At 50.8% G+C, this 19,370-nt stretch overlaps 1 protein-coding gene across 14 annotated transcripts in view; it reads left to right on the top strand.

Moving 5' to 3' along the window:
- EHMT1 (euchromatic histone lysine methyltransferase 1) overlaps positions 1 to 17,740 on the top strand; it is a 274,314-nt gene extending 256,574 nt beyond the window's left edge. For 13 of the 14 annotated variants that reach the window (XM_033077293.2, XM_033077298.2, XM_033077303.2 and 10 more), the window contains 9 exons: positions 1,877 to 2,031; positions 2,727 to 2,894; positions 3,265 to 3,409; positions 4,286 to 4,363; positions 5,602 to 5,717; positions 7,899 to 7,985; positions 12,805 to 12,883; positions 14,917 to 15,092; positions 15,835 to 17,740. In XM_033077293.2, the coding sequence (XP_032933184.1) occupies positions 1,877 to 2,031; positions 2,727 to 2,894; positions 3,265 to 3,409; positions 4,286 to 4,363; positions 5,602 to 5,717; positions 7,899 to 7,985; positions 12,805 to 12,883; positions 14,917 to 15,092; positions 15,835 to 16,018 (1,188 nt within the window). In that variant the 3' untranslated portion in view covers positions 16,019 to 17,740. The remainder of the gene's footprint in view (positions 1 to 1,876; positions 2,032 to 2,726; positions 2,895 to 3,264; positions 3,410 to 4,285; positions 4,364 to 5,601; positions 5,718 to 7,898; positions 7,986 to 12,804; positions 12,884 to 14,916; positions 15,093 to 15,834) is intronic. The other variant, XM_033077292.2, reaches the window with a different exon arrangement.
- Positions 17,741 to 19,370: the final 1,630 nt, after the last annotated feature.

The raw sequence follows: 19,370 nt of genomic DNA on the forward strand, positions 1-19,370 counted from the left end.
AGTCCCCAAGCCCCTCACAGTCCCTGCTCGCTCCCCCTCCAATGGGGAGAGAATCAGAAGGTTAAAAGGTAGAAAAAGACTTGTGGGTTGAGATACAGTGTAATAGGGAAAGCCAAAGGCACACACAGAAGCAGAACAAACCAGGGAATTCATTCTCTGCTTCTCATGGTTGGCCAGGTGTTCAGCACCTGCAGGAGAGCAGGAACATCCATGGAACCGCGATCTGGGAAGATAAAAACCATCACTCCAAACATCCCCCTTCCTCCTCCTTTCCCCACTTTATATCCTGAGCTGATGTCAGATGGTCTGGAATATCCCTCTGGTCAGGGTCACCTGTCCTGCTGTGTCCTCCCAGCTTTCCATGTCCCCCAGCCTCCTCCCCAGGGGGCAGGATGAGGAGCAGAACAGGCTCTGTGTCAGCCCTGCTCAGCAGCAGCAAAACCATCTCTGGGTCACCACCCCTGTGTTCAGCACAGCCCCATACCAGCCACTGGGAGAAATACTGACTCTACCCCAGCCAAACCCAGCACACTTAGGTAGTTCCCAGTTCTAGGCAGGTCTGGTTCCAATCCTGTTCCTAAAAACAGAAGTCAAGGTGAGAGGGGGCTTTTTGGGCTGTTACATCTGCTTGCTGACTCTGAACAAAACAGGCTCTTTGATCTGTCACAGCTTCCAGATCACACATTAATGATGAACATCAAATCCACTCAGTCAACAATTTACATGAAAGAAAACTGTGCCCTTAACAGCTGTGTGTGTGTCACACATCTATCCTGGACCTGCAGCTGGGGTGTCCTGATGTTGTGCTTAAGGACAAATGTCACTCATGCTGGGAAACATCCTGCTCTGGGAGAAATGCTTCTGATGGTGGTGATGCTGCTATTTAGGCAGGAGCAGTGCAAGGCAGAGCACCAGTCCAGGTGTCTGTGCCCTGTCTGAGCTGCAGCATGTGGGTGCAGCCCACAGGATGGATGTTTTTCTGTAGATTGTATGGGATTTTTCTAGATGCTCCTGTAAAGGGAAGCAGGAGCTGGGTAGAAAAGTGTCTCCCCCTCACTGATGTGTGGCAATAGCTCTATTTAAGGCAGGACCTTAAGTTTCGTGGTAACAGCTCAAACACCACAGCAGCAGCTTTGTTTTTGCTTGAAAAACAAGGAAGAGAGAGAATAGCTGGGTGATCATTACTATCATTTCACTGTTGTCATCGATGTCTTTAGAGCCTGTCATGGGGAAGGGATCGACGTGTGCTGCAAATTGCAGTGTAACAGAAAACAGGATCATCCCTTAAAATATCTCCATCAGAAAGATGAGTGTTCAGCTATTTCCAGTGCTGCTAGTGAGAGATGAGTACATACAGTATTAAAGAGATGCCTGGAGTCAGATTGATTGCTTACCCCATGGCTCCTGGTTCTCTTTTTGGCACCTTCACGTACCCTATGTGCTCTTTTTCTCCTTAATTTCCTGCTGTGCTCTTTTTCTTCTTAATTTTGCAGCCCTGAGAGGCACAGTAGCTTTCCTGGATGTAAGGGCTGGGGAAACTCAGCTTCCAGCCTTTTCCAGCATGTTTGTTCGTGTCTGTCACCTCTTTCCTGGATTGATCCAGATTGGTTTATGGCTTAGAGACAGACAAGCTGTCTGTGTAGGGAAGGTGATGGATTGCCTTGTGTGCAGCCTCCCTGTCCTTGGTGTGCAGAGAGTGGAGTGAGAACTCCCTGTTTGGCTGCTCCAAGGTTTTTCCCTGTCCACTCTGGCATTCCCAGAGCAGGGTGAGGATGGCAGCCACATGCTGAACACTGCAGGTGCAGAGCAGAGGAAGGTGAGTTCCCAAAGCCACAGAGTTTTAAACAATCTCCACTCTGTTCTCTTTTCCCTCCAGGAGGAAAACATTTGTTTGCACTGGGCTGCTTTTTCTGGCTGTGTTGACATAGCTGAGATCCTGCTGGCAGCAAAGTGTGACCTGCACGCCGTGAACATCCACGGGGACTCGCCCCTGCACATCGCGGCGCGGGAGAACCGCTACGAGTGTGTGGTGTAAGTGCACTGCTCACCCCTCCCTGCCCCCTGGTGCTGCCAGGACAGCCTCTGACATGCCTTTGGCCTTCACACACAGCCCAGGATGGGGATGGAGGGCTTGTTTTTCTCCCGGGGTGGGGGGTGTGAGGTGTCAGCTGCTGCCAGAGCAGTGGAGTGTTCTGGAGTCTGAGGGGCTGTGTTCAGCCTGGGCTTCCCAGCAGGAAGGTGTCAGGCTTCCTTGATTAAAGCTTTTTTTTCCCCACAACTAGCATGGTAACAGGGCTTTTCCTTTGCTTCATCCCTGCTCTGAATAAAGCCATCATGTTCTCACCTAAAGCTGGTGAGTATAAACAAGGGCCAAGTCTACCACCAGTTTCCTGGGGGACTCTTCCATTTCCAGCCTACTCTTCCCACCCCGTATCTTTCCCTGCCAGAGAGAGTTTCAAGCCTGTCTGAAGTTAGGCTGGTACCAGCAAGGTACCTGAAGCAAGGCAAGGTTTGCCCAGAGCTCTCATGGGTGCCCAGAGCTCCAGTCTGTGGCTTCTGTCAGAAGGATTCACTGAACCATGCTTAATAAAGAAAACTCAGGTGATTATTCACTACTACAGATTCTTCCTCGTCCCTTAAGGGCTGGCTGGAGGATGTGATTCAGCTTGTTTTCCCCTTGCCTGGCTTCTCCTGGGGAATCCTTATCCTTCCTTGCTGTTTTGCAGTCTCTTTCTTTCCCGTGGCTCGGATGTCACTTTAAAGAACAAGGAGGGTGAGACCCCGCTCCAGTGCTCCAGCCTTAACTCTCAGGTCTGGGTGGCCCTGCAGATGAACAAGACTCTCAAAGAATCATCTTCTGAGAAGCCTGCCCAGATAGACAAGGTGGTGAGCAGGTGAGAATAGGGCTGGCTTTGCTTGTGGGTCATGAAAGTGAGCCCTTGCACAGGGAAGGCCAGGGCCTGGTTTAAAAAAGAACTGTGTAGCTTCTTAAACTGGTGTGAAGTTCTGAGCTAAGTGTGAGCTTACCAAGAACTAAGCCTATGCTGATTCAGTCCATGGTTTGCAAATTCATCCTCCAAATGGAAATATTCACAAGCACAAAGAACCATCTGTAAGGCAGGGTGGGAAAACATGAGCTGTTCTAGTGTGAATGGCTTTGAGTGCTCAGTGCTCAAAGCCAGTGATTCTGCCCCAGGATGGCATTGGAATGGCCCCTTGTCTGGGGACACTTTCCTTCTGTGACAATTCTTTCTCCACTGACAGAGACATTGCCCGGGGTTACGAGCGCATCCCCATTCCCTGTGTCAATTCCGTGGACAGTGAGCCCTGTCCCAGCAATTACAAATACGTGTCCCAGAACTGTGTCACCTCCCCGATGGACATCGACAGAAACATCACTCATTTACAGGTGAGGGATTGTGCTTTGTTCCTGCTCTGGGCTCTGCAGTGCTCCTCAGAACAGATTTGGCAGTCCAGATGGGAATGTTGAATCCTGATATTGCCATCAAATTCCAGCTAAGGTTGAGTGCCTCACCTCCAGCTCTTGCTCTAGGAGATGGGATTTTGATTTTCTTGTTTTGAGACTTAAGCTGAGCTCTGTGTTCAGCTGTAGCATTGGCCATCTGGTGCTGGCTGATGTGGATCCCTCTTATCCTTGTCCTCTCTTCTGAGGCTGGAGAGTCAGGGATTTGTTGGGAGACCTTCCCGTGCTGCCTTCCCATGGACTGCAGCACCTAGGCTGAGTCTTGGCTGTGGCACTGCAGCCCTGGAAGGGCTGGGTGGGGAAAGCAGAGATGGGGAAGTTCAGGCTGAGGGCGAGGCCTCTCTGGGCACAGCTCTGAGGTGGCTGAAGTGACCTTCCCAGGACACTCCCTGTTGTGCAGCAGCCTGGTGGGGCTGTGCTGGCTTGGGGATGCTGGGCAAGCAGCAGGGGAGGACTGAGACAGCACAGCTGCATCATCTCCCAGCTCTGGTCCCTCCTTGGAGCTTTCCTTGTCCTCAGGTGTGGAGAGCAGCTCACAGGGCAGGGGGGAGGGTTAACCACAGGGGAGCATCCTCTCCTGAGCAGAGCTGGCTCAGAATGAGATCCTTCCTTGCAAGGCAGAGCCCTTGGTGCTCAATGCACACAGAAATAAACAATGGAGGAAAGCTGCTTCTGAATGGTGAAGCTGCTGATCCTGCCTGAGGAGCTGCAGCAAGAGGAGATATGTTTTCCTGAGCCAGTCACCAGCTGCAGTCTGAGTTGTGTGAGTGGTGTGGAATTAACCCTTTGTTTCTCTTGCAGTATTGTGTCTGTATAGACGACTGCTCCTCCAGTAACTGCATGTGTGGCCAGCTCAGCATGCGCTGCTGGTACGACAAGGTGAGGACACACAGCCCCCTCCTGCCTCACCCCAGGGCCTGGGAGCTGAGCTTTGCCTAACTCAGTTCCTTGGACAGGGCTTAGAGCAGCCCTGGTCCAGTGGGAGATGTCCATGCCCATGGAAGGGGTTGGGCTTTAATGCCAACCCAAACCATTCCCTGCTTCTGTAATTCCAACTCCTTTCTTCTCGTCTTAAAATGCCTGAAGTTCTAATCTCAGCTCTGAGACATGTGATAATGCAAACTGCATGCTCAGGGCAGCTTTTCTTGTGTTATTTATTTGTGTTCCACTCGTGCCAACTGAGCCATTAATTACACCCATGTGATGGGGAGCATTTAATAATCCATGCGTGAAATCAGCTTCCATTTCAGAGCAACGTGCAAAGTGCTCCAAGATGTAAACAAAGGGAGGGGAGTAGAAAAATATATTTTTTTTAATCTGCTTTTATTTATTTTGTTTCTTCTGGATGAAGGCAGAGTAAAGATATTTTTACTGCCACATTGCCAGAAGTCAGGTTTGTTTTGGGTAAATGCTTCAACCCTCCAGGGAAGTTCTGAGATTCATCTTTAAGCAGGTGCTGCAAAGATCAGAAGTTCTGTGAATCTCTGCAGGTTTCTCCCAGGGGGAGTGTTGGCATCTTTCTTGCCTTTGTAGCCATTTTATTTACACATTAATAGGTGATTACACCTCTCAAGCCTTAAAAGGCAAATTTGTTAAACATGATAAATTACATCCATCACTTCTTTAATCCTGTATGTTGGTAAATAATTGAATTGTAGCTTTTTTTGGGAGTGGTATTTGGGAAGGTAGTGTGGCTCACAGAACTTGGGTGTACTGGCCTTGGACTCTGCAAGTTCAGGCTCTTTTCCAGAGGCAGACTAAGCATCCACTTCTCCCCTCCAGCACAGCAAATTGCAATAATGATGATGATGCACACCAGTTTTCTGCACAGCACTGAGAGGTATTTTTTTAATGCTGTGTAGGGTGATGGCAGGCAGCAAAAATCTAAATTCCCTGGCTGTTTGTCAGCTGTGGGTGACAGTGGTGACTGTGCTGCTGTCAGGGTAAAGCAAAACCACTGCAGAACCTGAGCTCTGACACTGAGTTTGGGGAGCTTGGGGCACAACTCCACTGTGGGGTTCTCTGGCCTGTTTTTACCCTGGGGGGAATTTCTGCCTGTGGTTTTGGGGATCCCAGGAGCAGACAAATAACCCAGTCTGGGTTGGCTCTCTCCTCAGGATGGCAGACTCCTGCCTGAGTTCAACATGGCTGAGCCCCCCCTGATCTTTGAGTGCAACCACGCGTGCTCGTGCTGGAGAACCTGCAGGAACCGCGTGGTGCAGAACGGCCTCAGGTGAGCAGGAGGCCCAAACACAGCAGATCTGGGCAGAACCAACCCCCAACCCGTGAGATTCTGGCTCTCAGCTCACCCATAATCCCACAAAACCCAGCACTGAGGCTGGGGCTGGTGGGATGGAAGTGGGTTCCTGCATGCTGCTGGTGGGAATGAAACAGCAGTGGGTTGATGAGCTCAATTAACATCTCAGTTAATATTTGCACCCTGCCCATGGCACCATCAGGTGGGAACTAGAGTGTTCCTTCATCAGCTGACCAAAAACATACAAATGCCTTGTGGGTCTGCATGCACAGCTCAAGTATCTCAGGGGGAGAGCTGAGAAGGACATGGCAGCAACAGAGCTGCAGAGGCTGAATTCAGAAGATCTTGTAAGCCAGCAGTCTAGATTGGAAATACAGGCCAGCATGCCCAGACTTGGCTGCTTAAAATTTCAAGGTTCTTGGCATGATTCTCCCTGAATTGGATGCCTGTTGGCCTTGCTGCTCCAGGTTAGACTGTTGGGATTTTGGTACCTGGCTAAAAATGTCGATGTTTGGGTTTGGACCTCTGCTATGGTGGAGCTTGCCACTGCACTGAGTTCAAAGGGATCCCACTGGAAAAGAAAAGACTTTTTAGAATTTCTTTGTAGTGCTGACAACACTCTTTTTGAAAGCTTTGTCGTTTCAATGACATTTTGCAGTGTTAAAAATAAGCAAGGAAGAAACTGGATGTGTTTCCTCAGAACTTTACCTCTCTCTGGTTTTCCCTGCCAAACTCCAAGCTCCGGTGCCTCCGTGGGTGTTTCTTTAGGAGCTGTACAGCTAGAGCTGTTGCTTTTACATTTTTTGCCTTGCTAAAGTGTTTCTTCTGAAAGATGGCAAGGGTTGGGAACCCAAGCAGGAGCTGGGGAGAGCAGCTCTGCTGGGAAGGAGGGTCAGGTGCTGGGCAGAGCTCGCAGTCCCTGGGGAGGCAGGGGGGAAGGTCTGCCTTGGGGCTGCAGCTGACACAGGGGTGCTGCTGCTCCGTTTTCAGTGCTTCCTTTATCAGATTGGCTCCAAATTAACTCTGCCTGGCAGAGCACACGTATCCAGCTGGCAGCCTGGCCCAGCTCAGCTGGCAGGCTCAGCTCAGAGCCCTGGTCCCGCTGCCGCCGGCTCCAGTGCCGAGCTCAGATCTGAGCTGGGCTCTGCTCTGCTGGACAAGCCAAAAGCTGGGGGAGCTTCCCCAAGCCTCAAAACCAGTGTTAGACCCTGCTTCTCTGAGAGCAATCACTCCCCTGAGGTCGTGGTTTGCCCTGGTGAAGCTGTGGGCAAACAGGATAAAATTCACATCCCTTGGTTTGAGCTGACAGTGCAGGAGGGAGTGGGTGGGGGGAAGAGAAGTACTGGGAAAAGCAACAGGGTGAAGCTAAGGTGAGCATCAGATTTCACTTAATTCCAATAACAGCGTTGCTGAGAGTGGGTTTTGGTTCCCTCAGGGATAGAGCAAGCTTTTCCTAGCCCTGGAGACTGTTCATCCTGCACTTAACTCAGGTTCTGGCTGAGCACGAGGCAGAATGACTTACAGGATTGTTTCTCTGCCTATAAACCTCATCAGTAAAATTCCACAGAGCAGCTATTACACCAAGAAGTCTCAAGTTGCAGCTTTTCTTTCTTGTCTTTCAGCCAGGCAGCTGGATATGATGGAATTGCTGAATGCCCTGGCTTTGGCAGAGGGCAGAGGGGTCAGAGCACTTAGCTCAAGGTGTTCTTTCATCCCTGGGAGCTCCCTGCCTTCCCCCTCAGCACCACTCCCTGTAAATCCCCTTCCACCCTCCCTGCTTCCCCCAGGGCTGTGTGGAGGGGAAGGAAATGCTGCTGCTGGGATTCTGATATCCTCTGTAAATCATCATCACACAGAGCATCCAGCCCTGTCCCCTCTTCCCCAGCCCCTTGGTGTGCACCTGGGCAGGCAGAAGGGGCTGGCTGGCACCTGTCCCTTGTCCCTGGGCTGTTTCCCTGCCAGCATCTGCCCACAGCTGGGAGCTGTGGGAGTGGAGCATCCCTGCAGGGTGACAACGGGAGGGTGAATATTAAAATCCTCTGGGAGTGTGTGGTGATGGAAGGTGCTGGCTTTGTGCTCATCTCTCCATGAAAATTTGTTCTTTCCGTGGAGTGCTGCTATCAGTGTGGCTTCATTTCCTCTTTTCCTCCTTTACAGGACTCGGTTGCAGCTTTACAGGACACAAAAGATGGGCTGGGGAGTGCGAACGATGCAGGACATTCCTCTGGGAACCTTCGTGTGCGAGTAAGTTGTGCAGCTTTGAGCAGCCCAGCAAATCCCATCCATTCCCAAATCCAGGAGTAAAATGTGCAGCCATCAGCCCATCAAATCCCATCCATTCCCAAATCCAGGAGTAAATTGTGCAGCTTCCATCAGCCCATCAAATCCCATCCATTCCCAAATCCAGGAGTGAATTGTGCAGCTTTCACCAGCCCAGCAAACCCCATCCATTCCCAAATCCAGGAGTAAAGTGTGCAGCTTCCATCAGCCCAGCATCCCAGCACTTCCCAAATCCAGCACTGAGTTAATTGTGCAGCCATCAGCCCAGCAAATCCCATCCATTTCCAAATTCAGGAGTCAATTTTGCGGCTTTCATCAGCCCAGCAAATCCCATCCATTCCCAAATCCAGCAGTACAGTGTGCAGCCATCAGCCCAGCAACCCCAGCACTTCCCAAATCCAGCACTGAGTGAATTGTGCAGCCTTCACCAGCCCAGTGAATTCCATCCATTCCCAAATCCAGGAATAAGTTGCTCAGCTTTCATCATCCCAGCAACCCCAGCACTTCCCCAGGGTTTGCCCCCCTTCAAGGAGAGGTTTCCATGCAAATCCAGCTGGCATTGAGCCCAGCTGCCTGTCCTCAGCCAGAGGTTTCCTGACTCCACTTCCTGCTCTGTCTGTCCTTCTCAGTGTGGTGCTTTCTCCACCAGCCTCTGTCTTGCTGGGATCTGTGCTCAGCTCTTCCCCCTTTGAAACACAAGTGAAGGAAAAACACGTTTGGGTTGTGCTGCCATGGTGCTCAACTCCCATGTTTGCCACAGATATGGGACACTGCAGGCCAGGGCAGTGTGGAAAAACTTTCTCTGCTTCAATCCTGACTTCTCCTGAGGTTTTCCAGTGTCACAGCTCTGGCTTTAGTCTGATTCAGCAAAACAATGATGCACTTGGGGTTAAGCACGTGTTTTGGCCATGACTCAATAAAGTACTTAGGCGCAGAAATGTTCAGATTTATGTTGAGTGAAAAACCTGTCATCAGACCCCACAGTTGGAGGCTTTAAAGTGGTTTATGTTCTTTATTAAATAGTTTGGAAAATGTTTCCTTCATTGCAGTACTACAGTGACTGAAGACCTTCTAAATAAGGCTGGACTCATGTCCATCATGGAAACAGGTGCTGGTGGTTTTTAGAACTAGTTATTGATGTGTTATGGAATTGGGTGAGGGATTGAGGAAGATTATTGCAGTATTTAAAAGAGAAAAGTAAAGGAAAAGGTAATTCTGCAGTGAGGTGGTCAAGTATTTCTTCTGTATCAGGAGCTGCCAGCTACTAAAATATGTTTTTTAGAGATAAAGCTGAAAGCTGCTGTTCGTGGGGAATATCTCAGGCCTGTCCTCAGGGCTGTCCATAAGTACCAAAGGTCCCAGAGTCGTGGTGCAGTGCCCAGGGACTGAGTAAACTGTGAGTAAACTGCTCCCAAGGGAAAAGGCAGTGACTTCAGCAAATCCTGCTGGAGTGCCAGCACACAGGAGGAGCAGGCAGCCCAGGGAAGGTGTGATGAGCACAGACACTGCAGAGCCCCTGGGGCTGATGGGGTGCAGATCCCACAGCTGGCTGCCCCACCCTGCTGGCACTGTTTCACTGCTGGGTAATATCTTCATTAGCTAAATGAGCTGCTCACTAAACAGCTGAGCTAATGAATGCCCATGCACATTCCTCCTCTGTCACACTCTCATTTTCTCACTCACCAAACCCAAGTCCTTGGCTCCATGAGTCCTTCCTGTGATTCTCTATGAGCATCCCATGGACCTGGTTCCTTCTTTCCTGCTCTCTGGAAAGCAGCCCCAGTGCAGGCAGTGCTTGGGGCTGCCAGGACACAGCAGATGCTGGGATCAGCTCCTCTGGCAGAGCATTTTGTGTTAAACATCTGGATCAGAGCCCTGACTGGGCAGTTGCTTTGTCCAGTGGTTATTACTCTGCTTTGGAAGGATCATTGTATTGGTGTGAGCTTTATCCTGTAACTCTTCACAGGCACCAGGAGAGGCTGAGGGAGCTGGGAAGGGGCTCAGCCTGGAGAAAAGGAGGCTCAGGGGGGCCCTTGTGGCTCTGCACAACTCCCTGACAGGAGGGAACAGCTGGGGGGTTGGGCTCTGCTCCAGGGAATCAATGAAAGGACAAGGGAAAATGGCCTCAAGGTGCACCAGGGGAGCTTCAGATCAGAGATATGAAAATGGCATTTTGCTGAAGGAGTGGTCAGGCACTGGAATGAATCACCCAGGGAGGTGTTGGAGTCACCACCTCTGGAAGTGCTCAAAAGGCATCTGGATGTGGTTTGGGGTGATCGTGGTGGTGCTGGGTTCATGACTGGACCCATGGCCCTGAAGATCTCTCCCAACCCTGATGATTCTGTGATGCTGTAGCTGCCTCCTGTCCCTTCAGCACAGCCCTGGGAGAGCAGCAGCTTGGTGAGGGGAGGTGTGGCAGTGTCACCCTGCTGTCCCCCAGGGCTGCCATGGAGCCCTCAGGCCCTGCAGCTCCTCAGGGCTGTGCTCATGCTCAGGTTTCTCCCTGGCCTCAGAATTTGGTGCTGCTCAGAGCTGCTGTTGCTCACCCTGTGCTGCTGCTGCTGTGGGTTGGGTTGGATCTGTTCTGTTCATGCTTGGTAGGTGGTGGAGCTGCTCCTTCTGGAAGCAGCACAGCTGCTGCTGACTTTTGGTGGAATTAGTGGGATGCAGGAGCCAGAGGATCTGGTCTGTTCCTTTTGCATCCATTTATGGATTTTGAATATTTGCTTTCTGTTCCAGTGGTGCTTTAGGAAGGTATCAGCTGCATCAAGCCAGGTGTTTTAGCCACATCTTCAGGCAGAGAAGCCCCAGGGATTCTGTCTCCCATGTCCTGTGGAAAACACTGGATCCTGTGCTGGGGACTGCTCGTTGTTCTTGGCTTTTGCATGGAATCCCCTCTGATCACAGAATCATTGGGGTTAGAAAAGACCTCCAAGATTATCTGTTCCAGCCTCACTCCAGTGCAGGCTGTTGGAGCAGTGATGAGTGGCCCTGTGAAGCTCTGGGATGGAGTTATTTGCCATCAGTGTGCTGAACATCCTGCTGGGGAGAAAGACTCTGCCTTGGCCACAGGAGTTCTTAAATGAAGGGGCTCCTGCTGGTTTTTGGGAGGAACATGCACCCCTTTCACATCCTTCCCTAACTTTGGGCCTGGAAAATCAGAGACCTGGTAGTATCTGTAAACAGCCTTGGGAAGGAAATGAGTTGCAGGATCAGGCTTTAAAGGAGCATTAAACCCACGGTTTAAAATTTGATTGTGGTATTTTATTTCATGGAATTATAAACCTGCAGTGGCTGTCCCTGGGCCTCTGTGGGCAGAATTATTCAGCTGTTCTCAGCTGCTGCTGCCTGCTGGGCCTTTCCACAGCAATTTCTCTCCCTCTCTGGCCACCTTTCTGTACTTTAGGCCTCCAAGGAGTGGGTGATTTCCAGTAGTGGAGCAGTGAGGGCAAACAGGAGGCTCCCAGCTGGGAACTACAGCCAAGAATCCCTGGTCACAGAGCACAGGGATCCTCTCCAGGTTCATGTTTCCTGGCTCTTCTCCTCCCCAGCCTTGGAGTTAAATGCTGCCTTGAGCCCCAGGGGGATTGGAGGCAGTTGTTTAACACTTGGAATATGCCTGAGGGCTGCAGGAATGCTGGGAGAGTGGCTGCTGGCCATGGAAGTCCTGTTGATGCTGCAAAGAATATTTATTTGTGTGGTGAATCCTTTGCTTGAAATAATCAGTGTTTCATTGCAGGCTGGGAACACTTACAAACCAAAATCACAGAAACACAGACTGGTGTGAGCTGGGAGGGACCTTAAATCTCTGCCCTGGGCAGGGATACCTTCCACTGTCCCAGATTGCTCCATACCCTGGCCTTGGACACTGGAAAAGCTGCTGTGCTGCTGCTTCTTTCTCACATCCTCCCTCAGTCCCTGCACTCTGGGTCTCTTACTTTGACTGAAGCAGCTCAGGGCAGGAAGTGTTGAATCTTGACAGTCCAAAGCTGTTTGAAATGGAGATAGGGAGACAGAGCTGGGAGCACCAGTGCTGTGGGGACTCCTGCAACAAGGGGGTTTGCATCAAACCCAGACCTGCCTGACTGTGGGGGTGCATTTGGTCCTTCTCAGCAAGCCCAGGCCAAGCAGCACCTGCTTTATTCCCTTTGCAGGACCTGCCTGGCATCTGCTTTTGCAACAGGGTGGCTCTAGCTGGGACCACTGCTCACATTTATTCTGGCTCAGGAGGGATTGAGAATGAAGCCCAGATCTTTGCAGGGATCCTGCCAGGTTAGGTTAGACCTAAGACTTTTAAACCAAAACTTTTGAAATTGTGTAGTCTATAATTGCTCAAAATATCCTGGAAAATACATGAGGGGCAGACACAAATGTTTTGTTTTGGGGTGGGAACAGCATGAACACTGCAGTGATTGTGGGACAAGCTGAGTCTGACCAGGAACTTCAGGAGACTTGGATTCATGTGTTGATCTTGGCCAACAGAGAGATTGGCAAAAGGAAACTTAATCCTCAGGAAAAAATAAATTTATTTTTAATATAAAAGTGGTTTTAATATCATTAATGTAATTTTTAATATTATTTAAGTGTTGCTCTGAAGAGGTGGAGATTGGAGCCAGGTTTTCACTGCTGGAAGTTAACAGAGCTCTGTTTGGTGGCTTGGAGCTGGCCAGCACTGAGGCTGTGGTTGCCCATCTGTGGCTGGGCTGCATCCCTGTGTTTGTCTCTCCCCAAAAAGAGGTGTTGAGCCCTGTGATGTCATTGCTGCCTGTCCCTGTGCCCACAGGTACGTGGGGGAGCTGATCTCCGACTCTGAGGCCGATGTCCGTGAGGAGGACTCCTACCTCTTCGACCTGGACAACAAGGTACTGTGTGTGCAGCTGTCCAGCCTGGCAAACCCCAGCTCCTGACTCCTCACAAAGCCCAGGCAATACTTGTCTCCATCTCCATGTGCAACAAAATCCTGCAGAGAGCACAATTGCTGTGCTTGAGTGGAAATGTGGTTGAAGTAAGAGTTAGGGCTGGTTAAAAGGGCAGCAGAACCAACATGTGCTGCCCACACCACTTTGAGCAAAATGCTCTTCTGTCAAACCCCTTGAAGGATCCTGAGGTCAACTGTCCAGGTTTTGGTGCTCCCAGCTTGGCACCTGTGTGATTGGCAGCTCTGTGAGTTCTTCATAAAATGATGATGAGCTGAAAGATTTAAAAAAACCCCAACAAACCCTGTTCACTCAGAAGGGAGCCATCAGACACCCTGGCAGGGGCTTGTTTTGCTGTTTGTTCCCCTGTACTGCCCTGTGAGGGCTCTCAGGGCAGAAATTGTTCTTTGCAAAGTACAGTCTAAAAGTTTTAAGCAAGGCCATGACTTCAGACTCCCCCTGGGAAAGGAGAAGTGGGAAAAGGTGAGCTGGGGACTCACAGGAGTGGGGTGGCTTCCAAGAAAGGCTGTAAAACACTCTGTGCCTTGTTTGTGTCATCAGCTTGTGACAAAGAAGCTTTGCTTTATTTTCTATCATCTTCATTTTTTAAAGCAACACACATTTCAAGAGCTGAGAAAAGATAAATAAGGAGTCTGGTGTGAAAACAGGGGGTCAGACTGTAATTAAGAAGTTGAAAAGGACTTGAGCCTGGTTGGTGGGCTCTTCTGCCTCTTGCTTAGCCCTGAGTGGCAGCCCTGAGGGAGAACTTCTGTGCTGGCTCCTGGGAATCCTTCAGGGAAGGGAGGCCAAGGTGGAGCATCTGGAGAGAACCAGGCACCAAATCACTGGGGGGTGGTTAAAGCTGCCCATCAGGCTGGGCACAGAAGTGGGGGCAGAGCCAGCAGGTCCTGGTGGGGCACTGCCAAGGCTGTGAACCCCAGCCCTGGGGGGCTCCAGATCCTGGTGTGCCTGCAAGGAATGGCTTGGATGGACTTGTGCTGTGGTGAGAGTGGCTGGGTTGTCATTTCTGTTGTCTAGGTTGTCATTTCTGTTGTCTGAGTTTTTGTTTGTGGTGTCCCTGTCCCTTGAGCTGTCACTCACAGCCCCGTGTGAGGTGATCATGGGGTGTCCCAGGTGCTGCTGTGGATGTGGGTGCTGCCATCCTGCCCCCCATGGCATTTCTGTGGATGAAGTGGGGGAGTGAAATCACTGATTGGTGAAAGCAGAGCTGGTGGCCCCATGTGTGTTCAAGGCTGTTGGGGTGATGCCTCCCCCAGCTCTGGGGATGTTTTCCTGGGCTCCTGCACCCCGAGTGTGAGCTGGCACAGCTCATCCATTAACGATCTGAGGTGCTTGTCCAAAAGGGACTTGGAGCATCACTAATGGATACTTTTGCTTTTGGCCTCTTTGCAACTGAAATTAGCTTCTGTAATTAAAGCCTCTGCTTTGCACAGTCATTCTCTGCTGGAATAAAAAAGCCCTGAGGGGGGTTCTTTTATTTTCAAGGAAAACAAAGTATTGCTGCTCTCTGGAAAGGGAATTTCTGTGTTCTCACTTTCACTCTTATCTGCAAAACCCTGTGTTTTCTCAAGGCTCTGGCTTTGTGTTTCCAAGCTGTCATGTTCAATTACAGGACAGAGCAGATGCTGGTACCCATAAGGTGTCTGCACTGAACATCAATTCCATTCTGCCAAACTGGTGGTTGGACTGGGAGAACTGGTGTGCCAGAGTGTTAAAAAACAGCTCTAGGGGGTTGTGTGGGGTCAGAGTGCTGTGCAGTAAACTGTTCTCAAGGTACTGCTGAGTATAAATTGAATATAAAATCTGTGTGTGTGTTTTGAAAGCCGCAGTGAGTGCCCTGCCCTGGCTGTTCTGGAGCTCTCTGGAGTGTCACTGGAGAGCCCAACAGCCTGATCATTAATTGAAGGCAATAAACCCCAAGCCCAGCGTGCCCTAACGAGCTGTGCCCCTTCCCCCAGGATGGAGAGGTTTACTGCATCGATGCCCGTTTCTATGGCAACATCAGCCGCTTCATCAACCACCTGTGCGAGCCCAACCTCATCCCCGTGCGCGTGTTCATGTCCCACCAGGACCTGCGCTTCCCCAGGATCGCCTTCTTCAGCACCAGGCACATAGAGGCTGGAGAGGAGATCGGGTACGTGCCCCCCTGCCAGCCCTGCCAGCTCTGCTGGGTCACTGCATCCCTTGGGTTTGTCCCCAGGGTCCCTCAGCATCCCCCTGAGGTTTGCCAAGCCCCAGGCTCAGCCTGGCCATGTCCTCTCCTAGCTCTGAACCCCCTGAGCCCCAGCGTGGGCAGCAGGGGAGGGGGAATTCTGTCCCTCTGTCCCTGGGCTCAGGTGAGACCCCACCTGCAGAGCTGCCCCAGCCCTGGAACCAGCACAGGAGGGAGCTGGAGCTGCTGGAGAGTCCAGAGGAGGCACCAGAGCTGCTCCCTAGGGCTGGAGCCAGGCTGGGAGAGCTGGGGCTGCTCACCCAGAGAAGGAAAAGCTCCAGGGAGAGCTCAGAGCCCCTGCCAGCCCTAAAGGGGCTCCAGGAGAGCTGGAGAGGGACTGGGGACAAGGGATGGAGGGACAGGACACAGGGAATGGCTCCCACTGCCAGAGGGCAGGATGGATGGATTGTATCAGATAAAGGAAGAATCTTCTCCAATGAGGGTGGGCAGGCCCTGGCCCTGCCCAGAGAATCTGTGGCTGTCCCTTCCCTGGAGCTGTCCAAGGCTAGCTTGGGTGGAGCTCTAAGGAAGTCCCTGCCCATGGATTAGGAGGATCCCTGAGGTTTCTCCAACCCAAAGCACCCCAGGATCCTCTGCAGCTGTGGCAGCACCCATGTCCCGCTCGCTCCCCTTTGCCCTGACCCCTCCTGTCTCTCTCTTGCAGCTTCGACTACGGGGACAGGTTCTGGGACATCAAAGGCAAATTCTTCAGCTGTCAGTGTGGTTCACCCAAGTGCAAACACTCGAGCTCGGCGCTGGCGCAGCGGCAGGCGAGCACCTCGGCGCAGGGCACGCAGGAGAACGGGCTCCCCGACACCAGCTCCGCCACGGCCGCCGGCCCCTTCTGACCCCCCTCCCACCCAGCCTCCCTGACCGCCTGGAGGTCATTTAAAGACAAAGAAGAAAGAGAGATAAAAACCCACACAAAGCTACACAGAAAAGAAATAAAAACGAAAAAAGAAAAAAAAAAGGAAAGAAAAAAAAATTAAAAAAAAAAAGGAAGAACCCCGCTCAAGGAAAGCCCAGGGTTTGTGACACTTAGGGCTGTGCCACCGACTGTTACTTGAGGAAGGAGTGAGAGCAAATGCCGCCTCCGTGATGTTGTTCTCCCCTCCCTGCTCCTGGAAAGCTGCTGGGTTTCACAGCTGTGTGTGCAGGGGTGGCTCTTGCATTTTTATTATTTTTTTTGCCACCCGAGCTGTCCTGGCCTCCTCTCTGAACGTGCTGAGTGTTGTCAGAGGCAGGGAGAGCCGCCCGTCCTCGGAATGTCGCTCCTGGCCTGGAGCCTCCCGCCCAGTGCCCCCGGGTCACCCTCCATGAACTCTGCATACTTGATGGGACCTCGTTTCTGGGAGGGAGCGGGAGGTGCTGCCTCTGGGTTTGCTTGGCACAGCCCCGGGGCAGGTTGTGCTGGTTGGTTTTTTGTTGGTTTGGTTGGTTTTTTGGTTGGTTGGTTGGTTTTTTGTTTTGTTTAGTTTTTTTTTTTTTAATTTTTTGTTTTCTTTTATATATATATATAAATGAATAATTCCTCCCCCATCTCGCAGGACGTTGTGGTGGGGCCCTACAAATACCCTCAATTCTCTCCAAATCCCATGGCTTTTTTCTCATCTGATGAGAAGAATCCCAGAATCTTTCCAATCCCTGTGATCCCTGGCTCTCTCCCTCCTGGATTTTCTCCGTTCAAACCAGCTCTGGTCCACGCCCTGTTCCTGTCTCAGTGTTGGGTTCCTCCGTGAAGGAATTCCCCTCACCCCGTCCCTGAGTGGTTTTAGAGAGAGAAGGCTGAAGAGGATTTTACAAGACACTAATTCCTGAAGAAAACCAGTTTTACCCCCTCTTTTTTAAAAGATAAAGTGAACGAAATATATATTATAGAGGACCTGGGCTGGCTGGGGTGGACAGATGTGACATGGTGACAAGACCCCAGATGCCACCAGCTCGTCTGTTCCCATCCCTTTGCTCCACGCTGGGCACCTTGGATTGATTTTTAAGCCACATGCTATGAGGTTTCAATGAACTGATTTATTTTTTACCATTATTGAAACATCGGGGACAAGCATTAAAAACATGGAAGAAAAAACAACAAAAAAAGGCTTAAAAAAAAAAAACCACAAAAAACAACAAAACCCACAAAAAAACCAAAAAAACCAAAACGACAACAAAAAGAAACCACAAAACAAAACGGTGCTGATTCTGGTGTGATTTTTGCTCACCACGTGAATATAAACTTATCAATTGTATAAAAAGAACAAAGTGATTTTAGTATAAAAATGCAGGAAAAAAACAAAACTTTTTTTAAATTGTTAGTATTGTAGTGTGAATAAATTTGCCATCACCTTTTGTGTGGTGGCTGGGCAGGTCATTATCTTAATTTTTTTTTTTTTTTGCATATATCTTTAAATACTGTAATTAGTGCAGTAACAAGTTTTTTTTTTTTTTTTGTTCATCTCTTCTAGAACATTCATAATGCCATCATGTTTATTATTATTTTTTTTCTGTTCATGTTTTTGACAGTTTTAAAGGAGCAGCCTTTTGGCTCTGATCATTTTCTTGTTCTGTTTTCAATGAAATCAATAAAAAAAAAGAAAAAAAGTGCTTTAAAAGGAGTTTGGCTTTTTTTTGTCTGCTTTGGGGGAAAGATGGCTGTCCCTGAGCTGGGGCCTGCTGGCATTGCAGAAATACCTGTTTAAACAAACATCCCTTTTCCAGCTCATCCTTAATGCTGGAAAAGCGCTGGGACACCAACTCTGCTTGTTTCATGTGCAGTTACTTGCACAGAAAAGCAAAGGAATCCCCCCAGGAGTGGATTCCTGCTGTGGATTTTAGGGGTCAGGAGCCAGGAAATGTGGGCAAAGCCACCTCAGCCACTGTGCCCACCCCACTCTGCTGGTGGCAGTGGCTTGGTGGGACACCTCATTTGAAGGATGCACCAATTTTAATGTGAATATTTTGCCCTGAAGCAAAATTAATTTCACGTCAGTGTTTTGCCCTGAGCTGCTCCGTGCTCAGCACTGATTTTACTTTTGCTTGAGGGAGATTTCTTCCTTTTTAACGCATTGGCAGCACCTGCTGCAGGCTCTGGAGCAGCCAGGACTCGCTTTGCTCGTGGCTCCAGATTTTGCTTTTCCTTCTGAGCCGCCTCCCCCAGGCTCTGCTGAAGATGCAAAGCGACCTTCAGTCACTCGTTGGCTTTTTCCTGGGGATTTTGGCACTCTGTGGGATGTCCCCAGGGAGTGGGACATGGTTGGAGGCTGGATTTGGGTGCAGAGCTCAGGTGGGGTGTGGGGATACTTCCCACAGAATTCCCCATGATCCCTGGGGCTGGAGGGGGTTCCAGGGCAAACCCTGATTCCAGAGGGCTGGAGGAGAAACCACTCTCCTTCCATGCATGGGACATCTCTGCTCCTGCTCCTTCTGCAGGGACATCCCTGCCCCTGTTCCTTCTCCAGGGTCATCCCTGCTCCTGTGTCTTCTGCAGGGACATCCCTGCTCCTATTCCCTGTCCTAGGGACATCCCTGCTCCTGTTCCCTGTCCTAGGGACATCCCTGCTCCTGTTCCCTCTCCAGGGTCATCTCTGCTCCTGTTCCCTTTCCCATGGACATCTCTGCTCCTTTTCCTTCTGCAGGGACATCCCTGCTCCTGTTCCTTCTCCCAGGGACATCCCTGCTCCTGTTCCTTCTCTCAGGACATCTCTGCTCCTGTTCCTTCTGCAGGGACATCCCTGCTCCTGTTCCATCTCCAGGGTCATCCCTGCTCCTGTTCCCTCTGAAGGGACATCCCTGCTCCCCTTCCATCTCCACGGACATCCTTGTTCCTTCTCCAGAAACATCCCTGCTCCTGTTCCTTCTCCAGAAACATCCCTGCCCCTGTTCCTTCTGCAGGGATATCCCTGCTCCTGTTCCCTTTCCCATGGACATCCCTGATCCTGTTCCCTCTCCCACCAAATCCCCCCAGTGAAGGTCAGGGTTCCCCAGGCCAAGCTGGGTGTCTGCACTGGGCTGCAGGGTGGGCTGTCAGGGCCCTTTTTGGGGTTCTGTCCCCCCTCACACCTCGGGGGCACAGTGGCATGGGGTCACTCCCTGCAGGAGTGGCAGTGGATGGTTTGGGGGCCTTGTTGGGGTCAGGCACTGCTCCCTCCCCTGTGCACCCCGCTAGAGCTGCGGGGGAGCAGCACACAGGGTCTGTCCCCTGCTCCA

This window comes from Catharus ustulatus, chromosome 21, assembly GCF_009819885.2.
Source record: "Catharus ustulatus isolate bCatUst1 chromosome 21, bCatUst1.pri.v2, whole genome shotgun sequence".
Lineage (NCBI taxonomy): Eukaryota > Metazoa > Chordata > Aves > Passeriformes > Turdidae > Catharus > Catharus ustulatus.